The sequence below is a fragment of the Protopterus annectens genome, chromosome 6.part1 (assembly GCF_019279795.1).
Source record: "Protopterus annectens isolate FY-2018-M chromosome 6.part1, PAN1.0, whole genome shotgun sequence".
NCBI classification, from domain to species: Eukaryota; Metazoa; Chordata; order Ceratodontiformes; family Protopteridae; genus Protopterus; species Protopterus annectens.
In genome coordinates this window covers 50,333,677-50,358,539 of record NC_056738.1, presented here as the reverse complement: position 1 = coordinate 50,358,539, position 24,863 = coordinate 50,333,677, and the positions used below count along the sequence as shown (strand labels likewise).

General features: G+C 41.7%; 1 protein-coding gene across 1 annotated transcript in view; it reads left to right on the top strand.

The window, feature by feature from the left end:
- ZNF512 (zinc finger protein 512) overlaps positions 1-24,863 on the top strand; it is a 1,352,022-nt gene that overhangs the window by 250,389 nt on the left and 1,076,770 nt on the right. The window contains exon 3 of the mRNA XM_044075342.1: positions 6,013-6,105. Coding sequence (XP_043931277.1) covers positions 6,013-6,105 — 93 coding nt within the window. The remainder of the gene's footprint in view (positions 1-6,012; positions 6,106-24,863) is intronic.

The following is a 24,863-nucleotide window of genomic DNA, read 5'->3' as shown; positions in this document are numbered from 1 at the left end:
TACTCCAGATAAGCAGTGTCCCCGATCCCAGAAACCTGACAGGTACTGCAGTGTACCTGATTCCCATACCCCTTCAAAACTTACCGTAGATCCAGAGACCATTTCTAGGGATCTAAAGTATTAAGGCTACTACAGCCAAAAATCCTACCCTTATAGGACAGGGATTCCAGAGCTTTTAGACAGATGGAGTGTTGTGTTTCACATGTTGAAGTACTCAGTAGCATGTTATGGAACCACTAAACAAAAATATTATTTTATTTATTTTTATTTATTTTACATTTGTTGACCGGGATAGTCCGACTGATACATGTCCATTTTCACGGAGTCCCGGGAGAAAAGCTCCAACAGGTTTAAAAATGATATACAAAAAGACAGAAGACAGCAAGCCAAAGGACAGGAAACATGTACATAGAGAGATAACAGTGCAGCAATAGAAGTTACATTTACTACTTTCTATTATAGACACAGGTTAGTAGACCCTTAGTCGATTAAATCCTTCCAGTCAAAAATTGCCCATATCTGTGCAGAATTTCCTCATGGTAATCTTAGTCCGTCTATAAGGACATAATCCAATGCGATGAGTGGATTTCTAGCCCTTTTAGTAGAGCTAGTGATGGCAGCGAATTTATTTGGGAGAGTTCTACACTTTTCCGGCGATATTAGAGTACAGTCTGTCCCCACTCTATGTTGTGGCCTTGCTTGTTTGTATTAGGAGTTTGGTTGGAGAGCGAGAGAACTGCGGTTGTAGGGGGTTGTATGTTTTAGAGCAGGAGTGTTCTCTGCGTTTTAGGATTTTAAAGGCTTCTGCAAGTTGATATTTTGAGTAGCATCCGAGTTCTAGCTAGTCAAGGTTTTTAGGTTAATACAATGGTGTGTTCTGTAGGGCAGGGCAGTGATGAATCTGGGCAATGTGGCGAGTAACAAGTGAGAGACGACGAGGTCTGATTTATTAAGGTTAGATATATGGTGCAGGTAGTGTGATAGAAGGTGACCGGGCAGTGGCTAGGCCTAGCTGCTGGTTAGGAAGGTTTTAATTCCATATAAAGACCCCAGTTTGTTTACCGTCTTAATAGTCATTGATGTGGTGTCAAATCGGAGTTTATTATCTTATAATTACTCCTAGTAGTTTAGTATTTGTGGTAGGAGAGATAGTGTAGTTCCGAAGTATTGACGATAGTAAATTGAGTGATAGTGTAGTGTTTAAAGGAATGAAAGAGGAGTAGTTGGTTTTTTTTTGGTTTAATATGAGGTGATGGTCTGAAGAAATAATTTTCAACTATGGAAGCAGTGTTGGGTGGCTTTAGAAGGTTGGTGTTCTGTGGGATTGGAACAGATGATAGTAGAGTCATCTGTATATTGGATGCAGGTGTTTCGGGATGGCTGAGTGTCATGAACATGAAAGAGAAGAGGTCCGGTCATGGACCCTGAGGCACCCAATGGTAGTAGGGATGAGAGCTTGTTCTGCCATATAACTGCTTGTTCTGCCTACTAGGTAGTCCGAAACCAGTTGGTATTACGGGTGTCTAGTGGTGTTGGTTTTAGGGTTGTGAGAAGGATCTGGTGGTTTACCATGTCAAGGCTTTGACATATCTAGAAAGAGGCAGAGGAGATATTTTTGTTGTTCCGGGATGATGGCCGATTTTTTCTAGTAAAAGAGAGAAGGGCAGTTGTCGTATACGGTGGGGTCTTAAACCATGCTGATATCCAGTTAACAGCTTGTTTTGGATGAGATGAAATATTGTTTACTGGCAACACCTTTTCCATTATTTTGCGTGAGATAAGATGGCCATTGGCCCAGTTTGAAAGTTCAGTGACGTTCCACCTTTATGAAGGGGCAGCGAGCAGCGAGATATTTTCCGCTGGCTGGGACGGTGGACTTCAATGCAGTCGGTTCTGCTGATTGATATGGGGTAAGCAACCGGCGCTCGCAGCAATTTGCAGGTATTCTGCCGGTGTGAGATCACTGAGAGGGTGTTGGTTTTAATTTTAGCCTGGTCTTCGAACACAATGTAATTTCAGTAGATATGGCTGTAGGTTGAATGGATATTGGGGTTTGGGTGGGTGTTTTAGGGTGGTGATATTGTAGCCATTAGCTAGCACTCTGAATGGGTTTCGCAATATACAAAGTGTCTGCTACTTCGGTCTTATCGATAGAGTTTCTGGGGTGGTGTAGATTTTGGTTGGAGAAGTTTGTTCAATCCTGCCCAGAACTTTGGGGTTCTTTGGTTTTTGTTTTGTAAGGTGAAAGAAGTTTCTTGTCTGTTAGAGCAGTGTGGCTTTTTTAGTTTCATTTCTTATTTGTTGAAGAAGACCATCTAATGGTGATTTGGTGGTACGCCACTTGTCCATGCTTTGTCCCTGCGGACACTTTGGTTTTGGTCTCTGTGGATAGCCAGGGTGCTAAGGGGATTTGATTTGTATTCTTTGGAGCAAGCAGAGTCCAGTATTATGGTGAATGTTTCATTAAACATGAGATCTTCTATCTATGGGAAGTAATTAATTTCACCAGTTACAGTATTTAAGTTCTGTGTTAAATTTGATTAACAAAATTTTTTCTTATTTCGATCGGGTTTCTGTACACTGGCTGCCCTAGTACTGGTTGTATTATTTTTCAAATGGGAGGTTAGCAAATGGCCCAAGACTGGCTAGGGAGAGCACCTGGAGGTACCTGGGGGTCCTCCTGACAAGCATCCAGTCAAGTATGCTTTTTGCTTATTATTGCCTAGCCTGGTAGTAGAAGTGGATATAATCTGAGTAAACCCATAGAGATTTAAGGGGTATGATTGACTGGGCGGAGTATTGGTTCCAGTCAATGCTGACATCTCCCAGGACAATTGTTTTGTGGGTAATTGTTGTCTATCCAATTGGGAATGGTTTCTGGGAGTTCTAACATTGTTCCTGGGGTATGTAGACAACTATAGGTTTACAATTTCTTGTTTATTTTAATTTTGGCCATCAATGCTGTTGTTGCTAGTAGTCTGCAGGTTGTTTGGGGTTGGTTATGATGTTTAGTGTATTTTGTACAGGACAGCTATCCTAATTTCTTTTTTCTTTATACGGTCAACTCTAAGTATGTTAAACCCAGGTGACATTATCTGATTATCTTTGGTTGATATCAGCCACGCTTCCGCTAGGACACATGATGTCAGGTAGGTTTCAGCATGGCATGAAGGTTATGTATCTTATTGTTCAGACTTTATGTTTAGATGACAGATAAGTAGGAGTTGGTCGGTTCAAGCGGGTGAGTGGATGTTTGGTGGGTTCGTGGAGCTGGTAGGCCAGGCTGGGTGGATGTCCTGCCTTTGGTGTGATGTTTCTCCTCAGGTAAGCTTTCATTAGTTTTGTGGACTTTCGACAGATTCAAATCTTTGTTTTGTTTTCAGAGTTAATTGTTGTTGTTTAATAAGGTAAGGTTCTGGTGAGATGGTATTGTATCACTGTTTTGTCAGAGTAGAGTTCGAATATTGGTGTATGGGCATGCCAGGCACAATTTGACAGGTGGAGGCCTGCTAATGATAGGTGTTCATAACTTGTTAGAGGTACAGTAGCAACGAATTGTAGGATGATTGGATTATTATCCTCTGGCCTTAGGTAAGGATAGGTGAGAGGGGAGTGGTATGAGGCGATGATGGTAGGACAGGAAGTGGGAGTGGTTGTGTATTAGTAAATCTAGAGGTAGTGGGGCGGTGATATGGTGGTGAGCGGAGCGAGCCCGTTTTAGCGTGATATTATTACTCCATTGCAGAAAATAAAGATTATAAAAGTTCACTATCAAAACCAAGCAGTAAGCATACTCTCTTGCAGTGTGGTTTGATGCCTAGAAGCATCTTGCAGAGCTGCAGTCACTGGGTCTGTAATTATAGGGCAGCATGCTGCACAAGGAAATAAACCTGCCAGATCATGTCAAATCCAAATTACTAGACACCACGAAACAGGAGGACCGTTTGCACAAACAGAAGTTCTAAACAGATGGAAGAAAAAGCCAAATCTATGCAAACTGTCAAAGATCTCCCATGCAACCACCTAGATCCAGTAGGTATTGGCTTAAAATTGGTCCTTTCCAGCCCCTTCCAGGTCTTCCTAACAGACCTAGGGAAATAGGCCAATTTGTAGATTACTGTCCCAGTATGCAGATCTAAATTTAAATTATTTCTATATTTACAGGTTGTTATTGGTGATAGAATCACATTAGAGGTTCCATCGATGACTGGTTACCGCTATATTTTATCTGTGACTGCATAACCGTCTGGGGTTTTTCTATCGTTCTTCCGTTCGCCCAGTATTCGGTATATACTATAGTGGTTCGTGATACTAACCCTGCATGCGTGTAGCTATTTGCTCAGTGTGTTTTTATAATCTTTATAATATATTTACCATCCTAAAAGGCATCTTCCTCTCTACTCTGCTTTTCTAGACCTAACATCCTCTACATTCAATCAAGCGTGTACCACCTTACACATTCTTGTAAGAAAGCGCGAGTCCGGTTCGAACCGTCTGCAAACAGCTACAGTTAACTTTTGAGTATGTGTCACCATTGAGCCAATATTCATTTTCCACTGGAGCACTTTGCCGGTCAGCAGCCCACCACACACACACACACACCCTCCCACTTTCTATTCCCTTCTTGTTAGCAAATAGTATCCATAACTGATCAATACTGTGTGGTTGTTAATTTAAACTATGACCACAGAGCTCATTGATACACATCCTGTTTTCCACCTGAGAAATTAAGCAAAATGGCTTAGTTTCAGAGTACAGTCCTTGGTCATTTGTGATTGTTTCAACACATACTTGTTCTTTGCTTTGTGATTGTTTCCGTTTCTCACATAAGAGCAACTAACAGTGTCTTTACCCACTTCGCCTCCCCACCCTGCCCCTATTCCCTCCCCGCCCCAGTGGTCCCACCTTATTGCACCTCAACCCTCCCATCTTTCCCAATAGCCTGTCCACAGCTAACTCCAACCATCTTCCCCCACTAACACACCTCCTCAACCAATAAGGTACAAGACACCTTTCCTATGCTCACTGTATGCACTCTCCTTGTATATCTTACATCCCACCAAAGCTCTATCATTCCCCACTCAACCACTACCACTCTGTACTACTACTCACACCACCACTCATGTCTTAACCATACCCGCCCTCCAACCAGCTCAAGAACCATTATTATTTGTGTTTTGTGATAATAGTAAAAGACTGGATTGTATTAAAGGGGTATTAAAGCGTATGATTTGGGGCCTCAGTATTATTTGCATGGTGATTAAACTTTGCTTACACGGGAATCAATAAAAGGCATGTAAAAATTTTTCTGAGTGTCATTTGCTGTTAGTAGACTGGATAGTAAAGTTTTAAAGGTAATTTTGTCAAGATTATTTGATGGTATTAAACTTGCTTACACTGAACAAGGCAGAAATCTTGAGTAAACCAAAAAGACATTCTGCTACATTAGTAGAGACCTCTCGGGTATTCTTCCCCAATGCCTCCCTAGATAAAAGTGGAAGCAACTGTGTGGTGTCATCACCAGAGGTATTATTTCCAGAGTCCAGCCAAGCTGGTTCCTTTGAACCATCCTATCATAAAGGAGTATGAACCAGAATATAAAATAATCAAAGGTCATGAACTTGATGTAACAGTAGATGTATAGCATGATGCGTCCTTCTCTGCAGTTTTTGATCACTTTCTTCCCACTGGATGTGTTTGTGTTGGGAAGGGTGGTTTAGACCTTGCATGTGCACTGTCATAAATTTGGTCATGGTTGCTTTTTCCATTCTGAAGAGGAATGTAGATAGCAGGGGGTTATGAGTCAGGAGAGAAGTTAAATCCTGGAAAAATTAGCATCAATGCTGAGGTACATTGAAATGAAGGTGTAGTCCTAGTATTAGTGTCAGGTCCTTGCTGATCATGTTAAATAAACAACTTTCAGTTTATGTAAAAATAGACCCATACATAACATGATGTCATTTTTTTGCGAGGGGGAAAGAAAAATAACTATTTTTGTTCCTTTAATTTTAGCAAGAAGTCAGAGATTTGTGCACGATGGTATGAATTTTATTCCGAAACCAAAAAGCCGTTATGTGAGAAAGGAGCCGCCTTCATATCCACAAGGTATGTCTTTAATTCTTTCACGGGAATGTGGCATCGGCAGTGCAGGAGATTTTTTGCTGATTTCTTGGAGAGTTTTTCCATGGCCATTCCTCATATTAGATGGATAAGAGTCTTGACCCTTTGAGAGAGTTCCCTGTATTGTATTTATTTGCAGATGTTCTTTGTGTTTCACTGTTGCAGTCATCACACTTGGATTATCTGCCTGCAGGGTAGCCCTCAGTCTGCCCGAATGCCACAGTCTTCGTATTTCTGCATCAGATGCTGTCTCTTCTTCATGACATCAGGTCATCAGGGGTGTAAAACAGTCAGCCAACGCCGTTACATCAGTCTTTTTTGCCGAGGAGGATCCTGAAGCAGAAGCATTTCGCAAGTGCCCGGTCGGCCACTACCTGAAATTTTCATTTTCGAGTAATAAGCCAAGTACTCCATTGGGGATCTTTTTTTCTTGCCCTAACCGATGTCAGAAAAAGTTAACAATTGTCTTGCCTGTGGAAAGCAAATGCCTCTCAGAGATTTTCATTCTTATTGCGTCACCTTTTTAGGCCCAGATGACGAAGTCCTTCGCTGTCGATTTTGTGCCTTATTTAATGCCTGAACTGTTGTCGGGTTATCTTTGTCGTTAAATTCTTTTGCTCTCTGACTACCGATCTTCTGAAAAAACGTAAAGATAAAGACAGAGACACAGCATTGGTCCAAAACAGCCAATGACGCTTCCGTTAAGCTAGTCGCCAGTCTGCCGGCACTCAGTGAGGTGCCTTTGCAGCCTCTGATGCCAGTTTCTGTGGATTCTCAGGCCTGTGCTGAGACCCATTCGGAGTCTGGTATGCCACGAGGTGCTTCTTCGACTATGGAACCTGCTGATGTCTCTAACTTGGATGGGTCCTGAGCCACTGTGCAGGCACAGTCTTCTGAGGGTGTATTCCATCCTACCATTGTTCAAATCAAACCAACTTCATTTTTTGCTAAAACGGACGAGTTTCTTTGGCTCAGAGTATGCACTACGCCTAGAAAACCGACGACCAAAGAGCATGCTCAAGCTCCCATGCCACAAAAACAAATGTTTAAAATGGCTGAGTTCCTTATTACCCCAATGAGGGGAAGCCAGCCTTCCCCTGCCAAAAGACAAAGGATTGAGTTTCCTTCTGATTGTACAGACCAGGAGTCCGATGACTCTGACCCTTCTGATTATCAGGACATGCCCTTATCAGCCTATGAGGATTCAGCTGCAGAGGAATCCATTCTGTCTGCCTCCTTTCCAGAGGATTTTTCTTTTGCTGAAACCTTGCATGCTTTGAGAGCATTTCCACTGGGAATGCCAAGACCCCCCTCTGTCCCAAATGAGACTCAGAATTTTTACAGGCTTCTAGATATACCCCCTTGTCCTGGATGTTGTAGATGATGTTTTTATGTAATCCAGTCTTACTCCAGATACAGTGTCCCCGATCCCTAGGAAACCTGACAGGTACTGCAGTGTACCTGATTCCCACAAATTTCTCTCCAAAAATCCTACTGCAGATCCAGAGACCATTTCCCAGGGATCTAAAGGTATTAAGGCTACTACAGCCAAAAATCCTACCCCTTAGGACAGGGATTCCAGAGCTTTAGACAGATGGAGTAAGCAAGTTTCACATGTTGAAGTACCAGTAGCATGTTATGGAACTAATTAAACAAAAATATTATTACTTCCAGATTGTGCAGAAAATAAAGATTTATAAAAGCTAATGCATTCTGCAAACCAAGTTAGTAAGCATACTTTGCAGTGTGGTTTTGATGCTCTAGAAGCATCTTGCAGAGCTGCAGTCACTGGGTCTGTACTGAGAAAGGCATGCTTGGCTGAAGGAACAAACCTTGCCAGATCATGTCAAATCCAAATTACTAGACACTCATTTAAATGAGGACTGTTTGGCAGCGAAACAGAAGTTCTTAAACAGATGGAAGAAAAAGCTAAATCTATGCAAACTGTCAAAGAATTCTTACATGTGCAACCACCTAGATTCAGTAGGTATTGGCTTTCTAAAAATTGGTCCTTTCCAGCCCCTTCCAGGTCTTCCCATAACAGACCCAGGGGAAATAGGCCACCTAGATTACTGTCTCAGGGTATGCAGAGATCTAAATTTAAATTATTTCTATATATTTGTGCTGTTACTGGTGGATAGAATCACATTAGAGATCCACGACAGATTGCTACTCGCTATATTTTTATCTGTGACTGCATAACTGTCTGGGGTTTTTTTCTAATGTTCTTCCAATTGGCTCAGTATCTGCATATACTAAGTAGTGGTTCAGGACATTGTCCTGCATGCGGTAGCTATTTGCTCAGTGTGTTTTTTATAATCTTTATAATATATTTACCATCTCAAAAGTGCTTACTCCTCTCTCTACTCTGCTTTTCTAGACCTAACATCCCTCTTAAGTATTCAACTGCGGTACCACCTTTAACATTCTTGTAAGAAAAGCGCAGTCCGGGTCTGAACTGTCTGCAAACAGCTACAGTTAACTTTGAGTATGTGTCTACCTGTTTGAGCCAATATTCATTTTCCACTGGAGAGCACTCTGCTTTGGCTTGTAAGCAGCCCCCCCACCACACACACACACACACACCCCTTCCACTTTCTCTTATTCCCTTCTGTTAGCAAATAGTATCCATAACTGATCAATACTGTGTGGTTGTTAATTTAAACTATGACCACAGTAGCCTACTGATACAAGGTTATCCTGTTTTCCACCTGAGAAATTAAGAAATGGCTTAGTTTCAGAGCAGTCCTTGGTCATTTGTGATTGTTTCTTAACACATACTTGTCTTTGCTTTGTGATTGTTTCCAGCCCCCTCATAAGAGCAACTAACAGTGTCTTTACCCACTTCGCTCCCCACCCTGCCCCCTATTCCCTCCCGCCCCCAGTGGTCCCACCTTTATTGCACTCAACCCCCTCCCATCTTTCCAATAGCCAACCACAGCGCTAACCCAACCATCTTCCCTCTACTATCACACCTCCTCAACTAACATGTACAAGCATACCTTTCCTATGCTCACTGCATGCACTCTCCTTGTATATCTTACATCCAACCAAAGCTCTATCATTCCCCCACTCAACCACTACCACTGTACTACTACTCACACCACCACTCATGTCTTAACCACACTCCGCTCTCCTCCAACCAGCTCAAGAACCATCCCTATGCACCCCCCACATATTCTACCAACTATATTACTCAAACATAAAGCATTGCAGCATGATACTTTGTTTGGTACTAAAGCAGAAGAGGTGTTGAAAAAAATGGGAGGATAAAGCAAAATCCATGCAGACTGTGAATGATTTCTTACAGGTACAGCCACCCAGGTTTAGCAGGAACTGGCCTTCTAAAAATTGGTCCTTTCCGGTGTCAGACATGCCACAGAGGCAGATACAGGCATCCCAGAGGCAGATCTCGGCCCCAAGGCGCATACAGGCCTAAACAGTGGGGTGCTCCTACCTCCAAAAGCGGAGAAGACAAATCACAGCCTTACAGGAAACAGTCCCAATGACTTTCCTCTACCAGATCCAAGCACTTTTCTTTTGGCAGCCCCCTTGGGGGAAAAACTAGCACTTTTTTCATCAAATTGGCAAATGGTTACCCAAGACAAATGGGTCCTGAACATAGTGTCCCAAGGCTACAGGTTCCATTTTCACACTCTACCAAGGTCAAAAGGTATGCCAGACCTGCCACACAATGTTCAGAGGCACAAAAACAAATTACAGCCCTCATGGACACGAGGGCCATTCAACAAGTATCACAACAAGAGCAGGGGCAAGAGTTTTACTCCAGACTTTTCCTAGTACCCAGAAAGGACAAAACCTGGGGACCAGTACTGGACCTGTCTATACTAAATACGTTTCTGGAAGTTCCAAAGTTCAAGATGTTGACTCTACAGCAGCTACTGCCCATGCTGGGCGAAGAAGGTTTGGCTCGGAACTTTGGACCTAAGAGAGACATTCCTGCATGTCCCAATCAGACAATCTTGTAGAAGATACCTCAGATTCTTAGCTGGCTCAATGCATTACCAATTCTCTGCACTGCCCTTTTGCTTATCTACTGCGCCCGGGGTCTTCACAAAATGCTTGGCACCAGTAATTGTGTTTTGCAGACAAAAAGGAATTCAAATATATCCCTACTTGGACGACTGCATAATTCAAGCAGAAAACAAAGATTCTTATAAAGCATCTGGCATTTGCAAAAAGATTACTAATTGGCCTAGGGTACACAGTAAACGAAAATAAATCAAAACTAGTGCCCTCTCAAGAGATAATATTCCTGGGTGCAAGCTTAAATACAACTGCCCAGATGGCTTATCTCACGCCAGACAAACAAAAGCATCTGACTATTTACTTCAAGAAATTGGCAACAAAAATCCACTTATCTGCAAGGAAAATCCTGCAGGTCTTTGGTTTCATGGCATCCTGCATTCTACTAATTCCATACGCCAGACTGCATGTCAGGAAACTACAATGGTATCTAAAAAGTGTTTGGACTAAGCATCGCCACAGCCTGGAGACAGTAATTGCACTCATTCCCTGCCTCCAACAGGAGTTTCGATGGTGGGCAGAAGCCTGTCACCACAACAAGGGTCTGCCATTCAGTGTACCCACAACCAGACAGACACTGACAACGGTTGCATCAGATTATGCCTGGGGGGGCCAATATGGCAGGAAAATGTACTCGGGGCACATGGATGCAAACCAGATGCATATTCACATCAGTCAAAAAGAGATGCTAGCTGTTCAAAATGCCCTGACAGCTTTCAAGGACCTGCTTCATCCAGGACAGTTACTGATAAACAACACTACAGTCATGTGGTACATAAACAAGCAGGGAGGTACACATTTCTACCCCCCCCCCTGCAGACAAGCAATGACCTTATGGGACACAGCATTGGCTTTTCAAGTTCTCATGCAAGCACCAATTCCTGCCAGGAAAAACAAATACTCTGGCAGATGAACTAAGCAGAAACCTCATGGATCCCCACGTATGGAAACTGGATCCACAAGTCTTCAGCATGATAATAAAGAAATGGGGATGCCCAGACATAGATCTATTTGCCTCCCCTCACAACTGCCAATTGCAGAGATTTTGCACAAGGATTTATCACAAGCAAGCATGGAAAGTGGACGCCCTATCCTTCAGCTGGAAAAATCTAACAGTATATGCCTTTCCTCCACTGCCTGTCCTTCCCAGGGTACTCCTAAAGGTCAGACAAGAGAAGCCAAAAATATTACTGATTGCACCAGACTGGCCACGCCAGCACTGGTAACCAATTCTAAAGAGCTTATCTCAAGGCCCAGCATGGATATTGCCTCAAACTTCTCACTTGCTGACCCAGCAAAACAATCGGATCCCGCACAGCCAACTCAGGACCTTAAATTTGGCAGCATGGTGGATAATGTAGTCATTCAGAACACTCCTCTTTCAAAAGCTGTTATGGATGTTATCTCTGAGGCCAGGAGGCCCAGTACCAGAAAGTCTTTTGCAGAGAAATGGAAGGGATTCTGTGCTTGGAACCAGGAACGAGGCATTGACACGTGTGTACCAAATATCCCACAGATTTTACAATACCTAACTGAGATGCTGAACAAAGGCCTTTCTTTCTCATCAGTTAAGATTCATGCCTCTGTCATTTCAGCCCATTACAATAAGGAACTACCTATCTTTTCTCATCCTTTAATAAGGCAGTACCTCAGAGGGGCCAAAAACATTAGGCCTCCAAGGAGAGCACCAATTCCGGCCTGGGACCTCAATTATGTTTTGGAAAAACTCCCACTGCCTCCTTTCGAGCCAGCATCAACAGCAGGTATAAAATTCTTATCCTGGAAAACAGCTCTGCTCCTAGCAATATCCTCTGCAAGGCGAGTCTTGGAGTTGCAAGCACTCATGGCTGTGGAACCTTTCATCATATTTCATCCAGACAGGGTTTCTCTGAGGACAAACCCTACATTTATGCCTAAGATGGTGTCCAGTGTGGCCCTCAACCAAACCATTCATTTGCCTACCTTTTATCCAAATCCACAGAACAAGGGTGAGAAAATTCTGCGTTCTTTGGACATGCACAGGCAGCTACGCTTCTACTTGGACAGAACTAAAGCTTTCAGAAAGACTGAGTAACTTTTAGTGTCATATGCTGCAGGATCACAAGGAAAGGCCATCTCAAAACAGACCATTTCTAAATGGATAGGCCATTGCATCTGTTTCTGCTATTCGCAACATGGCAAATCAGTGCCTAAGGGCATTAAGTCTCATTCCACCAGAGCAGCAGCCACTTCAGCAGCCTTCCTCAGAGGAGTACCAACCAAAGATATCTTAGAGGCTGCAACCTGGAGTTTAGTGCACACCTTCACAAAGCACTACCACTTACCTCTTTACTCCAAGTCCAGAGCAGGCTTTGCCACTGCAGTCCTGCATTGCCTCATAGCCTCTCCTAATCCTATTTAGGCTAGTCACCCATCCTCAGCTTTGGGATTCAACCCATGAGTAATGACTGCAACAGTGAAACACGATGAGCATAGTACAGTTGTGTACCTACCATAAATGTAGATGTTAGAGTGTATTCACTGTTGCAGTCCAAGTTACCCACCCACCATCCCCCTTTTTTTTTGCTGGGTCTATCTGCACTTCTCTATCCTATACAACCTATTTGGTGTATTTGCTTGTAGATGAAGGAAAGTTATTTTTGTGCATGCATTTTTATTGGCATATTTTTCAACCTACCAATTTGGGGGCACCTGACATCTGGGGCAAGAAAAACTGAAGAAAATGGTGTCTGCTGCATCTTTTTTACCCCTGGAGCACTGACGTCAGGGAAGAGACGACAGCAACCGATGCCGGACCTAGACTTTGGAATTCTGGCCGACTGAGGGTAGCCTGCCAGCAGGATAACCCACAAGTAATGACTGCAACAGTGAATACACTCAACCATCTACATTTATGGTAGGTACACAACTGTACTTTTCTCTCTTGGAAGACTGCTTTACTTTTGGCTATTACTTCAGCCAGAAGGGTATCGGAGCTGCAAGCCTTAATGGCAGTCGAACCTTTCATTATTTTTCATTCAGATAGGGTTTCTAACTAATCCCTCCTTTATGCCTAAAGTAGTTTCCAGTTTAACTCTTAAACAGTCTATTTACCTGCCTACATTTTTCAGCAATCACCAGAATAAAGGGGAATGGATCCTGCACTCTCTTGATGTGCATAGACAGCTGAGATTTTACTTACTACTAAATCCTTTTGAAAATCTGATCAGTTGTTGGTTAGTTTTGCTCCTGGAGCTCAGGGTAAAGCTATTTCAAAACAAACCATCTCCAAATGGATTGCTCACTGTATTCACTTTTGTTACCTGCCACATGGGAAGGTTTCCCCGTGAGGGTATTAGGACCCATTCTACTAGAGCAGCCTCTACCTCTGCAGCTTTTCTGAGAGGTGTGCTTACTAAAGACATTCTAGAAGCAGCTACTTGGTCTTCTGTCCCATCTTTCACAAAACATTACAATATACCCTTGTTTTCTATATCAAGTGCTGGTTTTGTCTCTGCAGTCTTGCAGGGCCTCCTTACCAACCCTTAATCGGTGATCTTTCCTCCCCCCTTTTTGTCTTTTTCCTGGGCTTTGGGAATCAACCTATATGTGAGGACTGCAACAATGAAACATGAACATAGTACAGTTGTGTACAGTTACCATAAATGTAGATGTCAGTGTATTCACTGTTGCAGTCCTGGATGTTCATCGTGCATACAGCTGCAGTCATAATAGATGGGTTATCCTGCCGTCAGGCGGGTCCTCGGTCGGCCGAATTCCAAAGTCTAGGTCCGGCGTCTGTTGTCGTTGCCTCTTCCCTGACGTCAGTGCGGCGGGGGTATAAAAGAGGCAGCCAACGCCATTTTCTTCAGTCTTTCTTGCCGCGCGGTGCACGAAGCAGAAGCAGTTCGCAAGTGCCGGTCGGCCAGCTCCTGAGATTTACGAAAGTATTTCAGCCGAAGTCTTCTTGAAAGCTAAGTACCCTGTTGGGGAAACTTTTCTTGCCTCAGACCGATGTCAGACAAAGTTAATAATTGCATTTCATGTGAGAAGCAAATACTGCATAAGGATTTCCACTCTTTCTGTATACCTTGCTTAGGCCCAGACCACGACGTCTCGGCCTGCCGTTTTTGTGCTAGATTCAACAAGCGCACTATTAACTCATTCACTCCGGAGCAGCTCAGGAAAAGCTGCCTGCTTAATTCCACCATAGGAACAACAGTGCAGCCTGAGCTCATTTTCAGAAAATCCATTTGTAAAACCATACAGAAAACAAATGTTCATAACTCTTTAACTATAAGAGCTAGACTAAAAATGTAAACGCGAAAGTTGTTCAGCAGACAATAACCTTTCCAACAATATAAATGTTGACAGTGTATATCAAAGTCATTATTAAATATTTGGCAAGGAATGCTGACATTGTGCATATTTTTTACCTTTTTGGAAAAACAAAGCACAATATCTTGGTCAATGTACCTTGCAGACCCATACAATTTGAATGTAGTTTGTTAATATAAATGTCAGCTTTAAAATGATTCCTTAACCGTCACTGTGTGATGTTCCTTTCTGGAGATATTCTCAGAAATATGATTAATATATTATTTTTCATAATTGATAAAGCATAATATCTCATCATCTGTAACAGACAGAGCCTACATATCAGTGTAGAAGTTGTGCATCTGAATGTCAGCTTCAAAATGATGCATCATTTGTGATTACCATGCTCCCTTGCAAAGATATGGCCATAATAATGAAAAGTATTGTAAATGTATAATTTTCATAATCGTACAAGACTAAACAAACTGATATCTGTACATGTGTAGAGTGCACAGACATAGTTGTTTTACCATGTTGTAAGGAGTAACACTGCCTTCAAAATGATGTATTACTTGGCGCACTGATATGCTCCCTTGCAAAGTTATTTACCAAAATATGAAAAAAAAATCATAATTTCCATAACCTAATTCCAAACAAACTTTGATATCTGCCTATGAGTACAACATACAGGCACCATTCTTTTACCATGTTAGAACTATCAGTACTGTCTTCAAAATGAGGTATTACTTAGCACATTCAGATGCTCCCTTGCAAAGTTATTTACCAAAATATGAAAAAAATCATAATTTCCATAACCTAAGTCCGAAACAAACATTGATGTCTGCACATGTGTACAACATACAGGCCCAATTCTTTTACCGTGCTAGAACTATAAATAATCTTTTCAAAATGACGACATTTAGCACATTCAGATGCTCCCTTGCAGAGTTATTTAGCAAAATATGAAAAAAATCATAATTTCCATAACCTAAGTCCGAAACAAACTTTGAAATCTGCACATGTGTCAAACATATAGGCACAATTCTTTTACCATGTTAGAACCAGCAATACTGTCTTGAAAATGAGATATTACTTGGCACATTCAGATGCTCCCTTTCAAAAGTTATTTACCAAAAGATGAAAAAAAATCATAATTTCCATAAGAGTCGTTTGCCAAGCTCAGAGAAATGAATTTTACACAACACATTTCATAATAGTGTTTTACTTACTATACTGGTCCGACTTGGTCATGGGTGTTTTCCATTCTTCTCACAAGCCGCATGTTAGCAATCTTGCATGACTCTCCTCACGCCATTGTGGAGGTTGGTCAAGAACAACGCAATGCCCTCCTCAGTTAGGTGAATGCCATCCATTCTGAACAGGTGAACACAGACGTGCCAGTGGAATATGATCGGCATCATAATAGTCATCCTCACTCTGGTTTGCCTTACGTTGTGAATCAAGGACCAATTCCATTTCGGACCCACTGGTATTACTGTCAGAATCCGTATCGTCACCCAAGTAAACGTCGGTTGACTTCTTAGCAGATGGCATCTTCACTGAGGGGTGTGATGTTGGGTGAATGCAAAGCTAAAATACACAATGGTATAAAACAATATAATGTTACTCACCTGCACAGAGGCAGCTGCAAAGCAACACAACATGCAGTATGTAGTGATAGTTTGAGACATTCAACTGTTTCACATGTGGTTCAGTTACATTAATTCACAAAGATATGAACTACATTAATAAAATGGATACTTGCATCTGTATGTTACTCGTGAAAAGACAGACAGATATATAGAGATATATCTTTTTAGAATGAAGATCTGTAAATCAGTTCAGGTAGGTGTACTTATTGGTATCACTGTATGCTAAACACCTTAGGACAAGATGCTTCTTCCTAACAGTACAACATGTTTTAGCTGTGTAAACTAATATTTATGTGAGGAATCTAAACTCATACAAAAACCCAATCTGGCTTGTGCATTCGTCAATGTGATAACGAGTTGTACTTATGTGAATAACAGTGACAGGTCCTGATAGTTTTACCTGAAAAGTGATAATGACTCCGTGCTATATTGTAACTGACTTATTTCTAAGGAGATAATGACCTGCTTTTCATTACTGCAAAGTTATGCATGCTCAGACACAAGTGATAATTGCTGCACATAACCTGTTGAGTAGGGATTCATTATATTATACCTTGTGCAGCTGTTATGTAAAACAGACTCATTATCATCATTAAGAAGAAGACCTGAGTAATTCAGTAAAATAATATAACACTTAGCCCTTCCTCCCACCTAAGTTGCACAAATTACTGACAAAGGCCAGAAAAATTCCCAAAATATAAAATAGCTCCATGCTGGTAGTAGTCAGCAAGTAATAACCTTTATCTCACTCAGACAACTACGGAGTATAATCAGAAATGCAATAAGCCTAGACAAAATCTCAACCTGTAAGTAATAAGAAATACAGCTAATAGCCATTCATATAGTTTGGTAAGAGAAACGCATATATATCATATTCATATATATAAAATTAATGATGGAACCACAATGCGGACTAAGTTGTACTAAAAGGAACTAATGAGTGAGTCTGTTTACCAGCAGGCCTGCCAACGGTGGGGTCCCACAAGGGTCAGTGGTGGGCCCTTGGTTAGCATATAGTTCTCGTAAGTGCAGGCCAAAATGGAGGGGCTGTGACTACTACACTATTTTCATTCTTTTTTGTTGGCTTGTCAGCACTTGACATTATGAGTGCCAATATCTCAATAGGGAGCCATTTATTTTATTTTTTATATTTATCATTTGTTGACCTGGAAAGTCCGACTAGGTTCCACATAGCCTGTTTTCAGCGAAGGCCCGAGGAGAAATGCTCCAGATGCATGTCTTTGGAATGTGGGAGGAAACCAGAGTACCCGGAGGAAACCCACGCGAACACAGGGAGAACATGTAAACTCCACACAGAAGGTACCCCAGCCGAGAATCGAACCGGAGAACCTCTTGCTGTGAGGTTATTTGTTATTCAAGTTTCCTGTATCTTGAGTGTTAGCTGTGGCTGCACCATTAGATCATATACTAAGTTTATTATTGCTTTAGTTATTTTTATAACTTTGTATAATTGTTATGTAATTATTGCCAAATAAAATTGTTTCAAAATAGCAGAGGATTTATGGGTAAATGACTGTTTAGCATCACATCAAACCACAAAGAACAAAAATGCTGTTAAAGCAAAGCAGTGCAACCGAACCGGCTGGCTCTGTCAAACAACCAGACTCAGTGCTCTCAAGGCCACCTTATACAATAGCTGATTTTAGTTCCACTTCTAGCCAATCTGTGTTCCCCAACAAACAGCAATGTAAGGCCCAGTCAAAATATCGTGCCAACCAACCTTAGTTGCTAGTGCCTCTGTCAAGTAGATGCACTGGAGTGATCCCTGGGGTGAATTTTCTATTTCCCATCCACTCATCAAGACTTCTCTTGAAGACGGCCAGTGTGGTGCTCTGCTTGACATGTATGGGAAGTCTATTCCATAGCATGGGCAGTCTTTGGGTTATGAACCTGTCCCTCCAGCATGTTCTTTCTCCAGTTCACATGCCTGTATCACACTCCCTCAAAGCTTACCCCTGTACGAATTACATAGTTAATACTTCTATGAAATATTTTCCATACAGACCCACACACCACCTTTAATATATCTTGTTGCTTTTCAGAAAAAATTTGGGCTGCGACAAGAAAAATATAATTCCATTACACCTTCAGTGCAACTTGGACATCCCCTGTATAGAAACAGCAACAGATACCAATACAAAACTAAAACCACAGCAGGTAATCTACTAAAGAACACACAGAAACAATTAACCGGTAATTTAAAGTAAAAAAAAAAATCTAGTATTGCTAAGCGTCTCACCTACCAATGCTGCCAGGCTGTTCAACCACCAGGTGCTACCAAAGTCACACACAGTGATGGCACTGTATCTTACGGTACACAGCTTTTGACCAAAACACTAAGAAAGCTGTGTCAACATGACTAAAACCTAGTACGACACACTAGCAAACACTTTGCTACCATATGAACGTTTCTAGTGCGGCTTTTTTTCACCATCCATACACCAAGTATATGTTTTATTCATTACATAGCCCAATATGGCTCTATATAGCATACTCTGCCAAGTGAATTTTTACACTCATGCTTGTCAGTAGAGATTAAAAGAAGTAGCAGATATTTTTAATTACATTTTCTCATTTCACTGTTAGCTGAGATAGGCTCCAGCTTCTGTTATCCCAAAACCCAGAGCAGGATAAAGTGGGTAACAAAAAGAAAGAAATGACTGCATAAGCAAGTTATGTAAGCCATAGCTGATATTAGTACTTTTAAGAAATATAAAGTTTTCTAATGTAAATATTATTATATTCTTCTTTAGTGCTGGGATAGTGGCCAAAGAAGTAAGCAATCATAAAGGCCTAGTATATACCATGTCTATGTATATACTACAATAGAAAATGTACACATTCTTGAGAATTACTCTGCTCACGTTCGCCCACTCTAAATAACAAATGCAGGCTTTACTCCACTAGAATACACACACAAAAATAATGTATAATTAAAATTTCCTAAGCTAAATGGCTTACATGTTTTCCTATTTACTGTGCTTATAGAAACTGTAGTGACAGTTTACAATCACCTACAGCAAATATAAGGAACTGCTGGAACCCCTAGTAAATAAAAAATAATCCTTTCACTTGAACCATAGTAGTGATCGCAGATGCAGCACTGGTGGTGTTGATCCGGTTTCAATGAATTCTGGTCTTGGCAAGTGCACCATGATCGATAACAGTCGATGCCCTGGTCAAGTCTAGTGAGGGACCGGGTTAGCTACCGCGATTTTCGGGTTGACTATGCTGCAACATCACCCTTTTCACATCAAATTAGAAAAATCAATAAGTAACATGAGTAGACTTAACACGGTTAGATGAAGTCTCAAAAAACATCCGATTGTAACAAAGAACACTTTATTCCATAAACCAGATGATAAGCGCGTTCGCGTATAAAACTATACGCTTCTTCAGATCAGTATTCTAAAAAACATTCAATCCATTTATATATAAATCCTACCAACTCTAAAAAGATTAATCAAATGATTATTCAATTAAGTCAGCTCATTAAAACGCATTAAAGTTACAGCACATTTAAAATCCATACCTCACAGTAATAAATTAAAGCAAAGGACGTATGTATAGCTAAGCACAACATATTCAAACTTGTCGTAAATAAAATACAAGCGAATATGTGACAAGTATATATGTACATTGTTCTCAATGAGATCTTACTGGTCATTGAGCCACATGCACATTGAAACACAGATATACACATGCTAGCGTTTTACATCGCCACCAGCTAACTAAAACGCACTAATATACCATCCTGCAAACTTGTATGCTAAATACATGTTGATATAGCATATACAAATGCATGGAGGTCACTTAATATCAAGCAATTAATATAACACATCCCATCATAAAATAACCTAATTAAGGGATGGTTAACTAAAATATCATAACCCTACTATAATAGGTGTGTCCTGCCTATACAGGAAAATGACTGAACATCACTTACCATCATCAATAACATACAAAACAAGCTATGGAGAATTAATTGTAGCGTAGCTAAAACACAGCCATAGAAATATAAACACACCAATTCATCTGCGATCTTTCAAAACTGGTTTAAGGGATGCATAATGATTCAGACCAGGGGGCTGATGCGCGCTCAATTTAAAAATCCACAAATTAGAAAAGGAAGTATTACAAACTTGGCAGATAAAAGGTTTATAATTATTTATGTTAGTGTAGACAATGCCCAAGCTGTTAAAACAGCAGCTGTAAGGAAACACAGCATCAACATCAAGAATACAAACAAGCAGCGCAGTGTGGAGTGGACAGAAAGAGAAAGCAATACTTGCAGGGATCAAATCTGTTACAAGTTTTTAAAATCTCAATGAAATGCCTTACAACCAAGAGCAACATGGGTCCTCTGCTGCCATGTTCATTTTGGTCAACCAATTGCAAGAGAAAGACGTCTGCATGAGACGCGCGGCAGTTACAGAGCCAGAACTAAACTCAGAAAGTTACTAAAATAATGGGTTTTACATAGCATCGGAGAAGTGACAAACTGAAATCTGTATAATTATCTACTGACTTCAATCCCCTTCCCTATGATTTCTCAGAAAAAAAAACATGAACTTTGAGGAGCAGACCAAAAAATGTGAGGTAAAAATCGGCATTCTGTGAAAATGTGAATGGTTGACTTGATGTGACTGTACAGATAAGCAACGCATCTGTCAGAAACATTATAGACCTTGCAACAACTTTTGCCCAAGCTAACCAACACCATGGTTTCTTAATCCTTTCATACTCTGCTTACCTTCATCTTGGTCGAGACACGAGGATTAGGAGTCCAGTTGACCGATCTCTTTTCCTCCTCCAACAGATGCACCCAGAATTCTGCAGGGCCACGCCATGATAAGCAGTTAGTGCTAACCACAGAAAGTTGATAGCAAGCAGTCTTACACTGTGTGCCCAGGCAGTTAAAGTAAGACTTCCACAATCCCCACAAGCTGCCCACAAGTTGGCATTTGGCAGCTGTTAACAACTAAAGTTTCTTTTTTTTTTGAAAGCTCCCGCCAGTCTCGCGTCATGGAGTCAGGCAGTCAGTACTGTTTCACAAAGCTGATGTCATGAACGCCCCTGTACTCTGGCAATGCATGCTGACATCAGTGATCTGAACAGCCATAAATTTAAAGTTGTACATAAAAAAAATAGGGAATTAAAGGGGCAATTTGCCGTCTAGGTCCAGAATTTCTGAGCCTCAATAAACAAAGACTATGACCTTGCAAACTCCTCCCAAACCCTCCACAACCCCAGTTTCAACTATGCAGACAAGAACCACTCGCACACAGCACTTCAGAGCATATTTATGAAACATAACACAAGATAAGCATATAATACAATTTTGCAGCATTACTTACCTAATAATGTCCGGCACGAAAAGAAAATCGTAGCAAACCAATTGGTCGTAGTCCCAATTCTATAGGCTGAAATACTTCACCGGGAAAAGCCGGTATCTGGTGCAACAGGAAATGGAGGGATCCAGCAACAATACAAGTCTTGCAATGTTAATCAAAAAAAAAAGGGAATTTCTGTTGCTGGAACCCTCTATTAATAAAAAAAACAGTAGAAATAGCACTGGGGGTGGAGGTGTTATGCAAGTGTTGGCTTGGATTTCCGTACTCTGATTGGTTGCCAGCACTTGCTTCAGGAAATGCAGATAGAATAGGCTTGGTGTCAGCGGAGGAAAGCACAGTACATTCTAAATGTATTTACTCAAAATATTTCAATACAAACATATGCTTACTGCGATGTGAAAGCTAAGTTGAGATGGCAACTGACAAAGTTAAATTACTTTCTCAACTTAGTTTTCACATTAAAGGACTGAAATGGGACCGGGAAATAAGTTGCGTTTGTGGAAGGCACTTGGGGGTAATGTCATGAAATTGCAAACGTCTCATAGCGCGCTCGGATGTAACCACAGATGCACTATGGGACGTTAGTCGGGGTTAATGAGTTAAGCGTCCGGCGGAGTTCGCCCTTCATTTTTTTGGCAAAAAATTTAATTATATTATGTCGTCGGATACTCCGACTCCAGCTTTGAGCAAAAAACGCAAAGATAAGGACCGACATACGAGGTCTGCACCTCCTACTGAAACCATGCTAAGGCCGACTACCGATTCTCCGGTACTCAGCGAGGCTCCTACGCAGCCCCTAAGTACCGATGACAATGCATTACCGGTGTCTTCAGTACCCGAGGTCGCAGGCGCCTCGGCCCCCATTCCTACTACAGATACCGACGCCACTCCTGGCGGGGAAACTCATAATTTAGACAGGCCTGCCATTTCTCAAGAGGTCTTTAGGCCTTCCTCCTTCTCTATTAAAGCCTTCACTAAATGTAAAGCAGCCATGAAAACCAAAAAACAGGTTCCTCAGACCCCCTCTCAAGGCACCATGCCTAAAAAACAGATGCTTAAAATGGCTGAGGATTTGATTACTCTTATCAGGGGTTCTCAACCCCCCTCTGACAAAAGGCCCAGATTAGAGGAAGACTACCCTTCCTCAGATCAAGCTTCTATTACCTCAGAACTATCTGAGGACCAGGGTTATGCCTATTCTCCATTCGAAGACTCTGATGCAGAGGAGTCTGTCCCCTCGGCCCCCCCCCTCCCCCCGAGGACTTGTCTTTTGGGGAAACCCTACATACATTGAGGGAACACTTTCACTGGTAATGCCAAGATTACTCAGATTCCAAGAAAAGGCTCGGGGAATTTCTTCTGCTCCCCCAGCATAGGCCTCTGGCTATCCCTCCTGTTTTAGATATATTGGATGATGTGTACACAGAAGCCAGCCTTAATCCAGATTCTTTGCCTCCAGCTCCTGTTAAACCAGACTGGTATTACCGGTTTCCTGATTCTCACCAGTTTCTATATAAAAGCCATACTGCTGACCCAGAATCAATTTCACAGGGTAACAAGGGAATTAAGGCCTCTACTGCTAAAAAACCCATTGCCTTCAGAGAGAGATTCCAGAGCATTAGAAAGGTGGGGGAAAAAGGTGTACACCTCGGCCACTTTAACCATGAGGACATTAAACTGTCAGTTCCATATGTTAAAGTATCAACAGTTTTTGATATCTCAGCTGAAAAACAAGATGGCACAACCAGAACAACCAAATTTAAGAGTTGCAGGATTTGTTGCATGGTGCAGAGCAAGTGGGTAAACATACCTTGCAGTGTGGTTTTGATGCTTTAGAGGCCTCATGTAGAGCTGCTGTTACGGGGTCTGTTATACGTAGGCATGCTTGGCTCAAAAGCAATTCTTACCAGACCATGTCAAAGCTAAATTATTAGATGCACCTCTTCAAAAAGATGTATTGTTTGGTGTTAAAGCTGAGGAGGTCCTAAAGAAAATGGAGGAAAAAGCGAAATCAATGCAAACAGTGAAAGATTTTCTGCAGGTACAGCCTCCACATTTCAGCAGAAACTGGCCTTCAAAAAATTGGTCCTTTCCAGCCACGGACCGACCTCAAAGGGGCAGATACAGGCGTCCAAGGAGTAGAGGGCATCCTCAAGGATCTTTCAGAGCCAGACAGTGGCAAGCACCAACCCCAAGAGGTGGAGAAGATAGATCACAGTCTTTTATAAAACAAACACAATGACTTCCCCCTACACCTGCCAAGCAAAGCTTTAATGGCAGCACCTTTGGGCGGAAAACTGACCTTATTCTCAAAAAATTGGCATATTGTTACAAAAGACAAATGGATTCTGGACATTATAGACACAGGCTACAGGTTCCACTTTCACACCCTTCCAAAAATGAGAGGCATGCCAAACCTGCCACAAAATCAAAGGGCAGAGGCACAAATACAAATTTCAGCTCTCATGGACATGAAAGCAATTCGAGGTACCTGCAAAAGAACAAGGTCAAGGGTTTTATTCCACACTATTCCTGGTACCAAGGAAAGACAAAGATTGGAGACCTATCTTAGACCTATCCATCCTAAACACATACCTACAGGTGCCAAAATTCAAGATGCTCACATTACAGCAGCTCCTTCCCATGCTGGGCAAGGAGTCTTGGCTGGTAACATTGGACCTCAAGGAGACATACCTGCATGTCCCTATCAGACAAGATTGCAGAAGATACCTCAGATTTCTTGCAGGTTCAACCCATTACCAATTCTCTGCATTGCCCTTTGGCTTATCTACTACGCCCAGAGTGTTTACGAAGTGCCTGGCATCAGTAATCGCCTACTGCTGACTACAAGGGATACAAATCTACCCATATCTGGACAACTGCCTGATCCAAGCGGACAGCAAGGACATACTACTGCAGCACCTGGCATTTGTAATAAAACTGTTGAACTTCCTGGGATACTCAGTCAACAAAAAGAAATCAAAACTAATACCCTCTCAACAAATAATTTTCCTGGGTGCCAGCCTGGATACAACCACCCAGATGGCCTACCTCACGCCAGACAAGCAAGGGCAACTGTCTCAATACTTCAGAAAAATGGCAACTTACACCAGGCTAACTGCAAGGAAAATCCTGCAGGCTCTGGGATTCATGGCATCTTGCATCCTACTAATCCCATGTGCAAAGCTGCATATAAGGAAACTTCAATGGTACCTAAAAATCCTGTGGTCTCAACACAGCCACAGTTTGGAAACAATAATACCACTGATTCCATGTCTTCAGAAGGAATTTCTGTGGTGGACTCAAGCTTGCCAAAGAAACACAGGTCTCCCATTCTGGAAGCCTCAAGCAAATCAAGTCATCACAACGGACG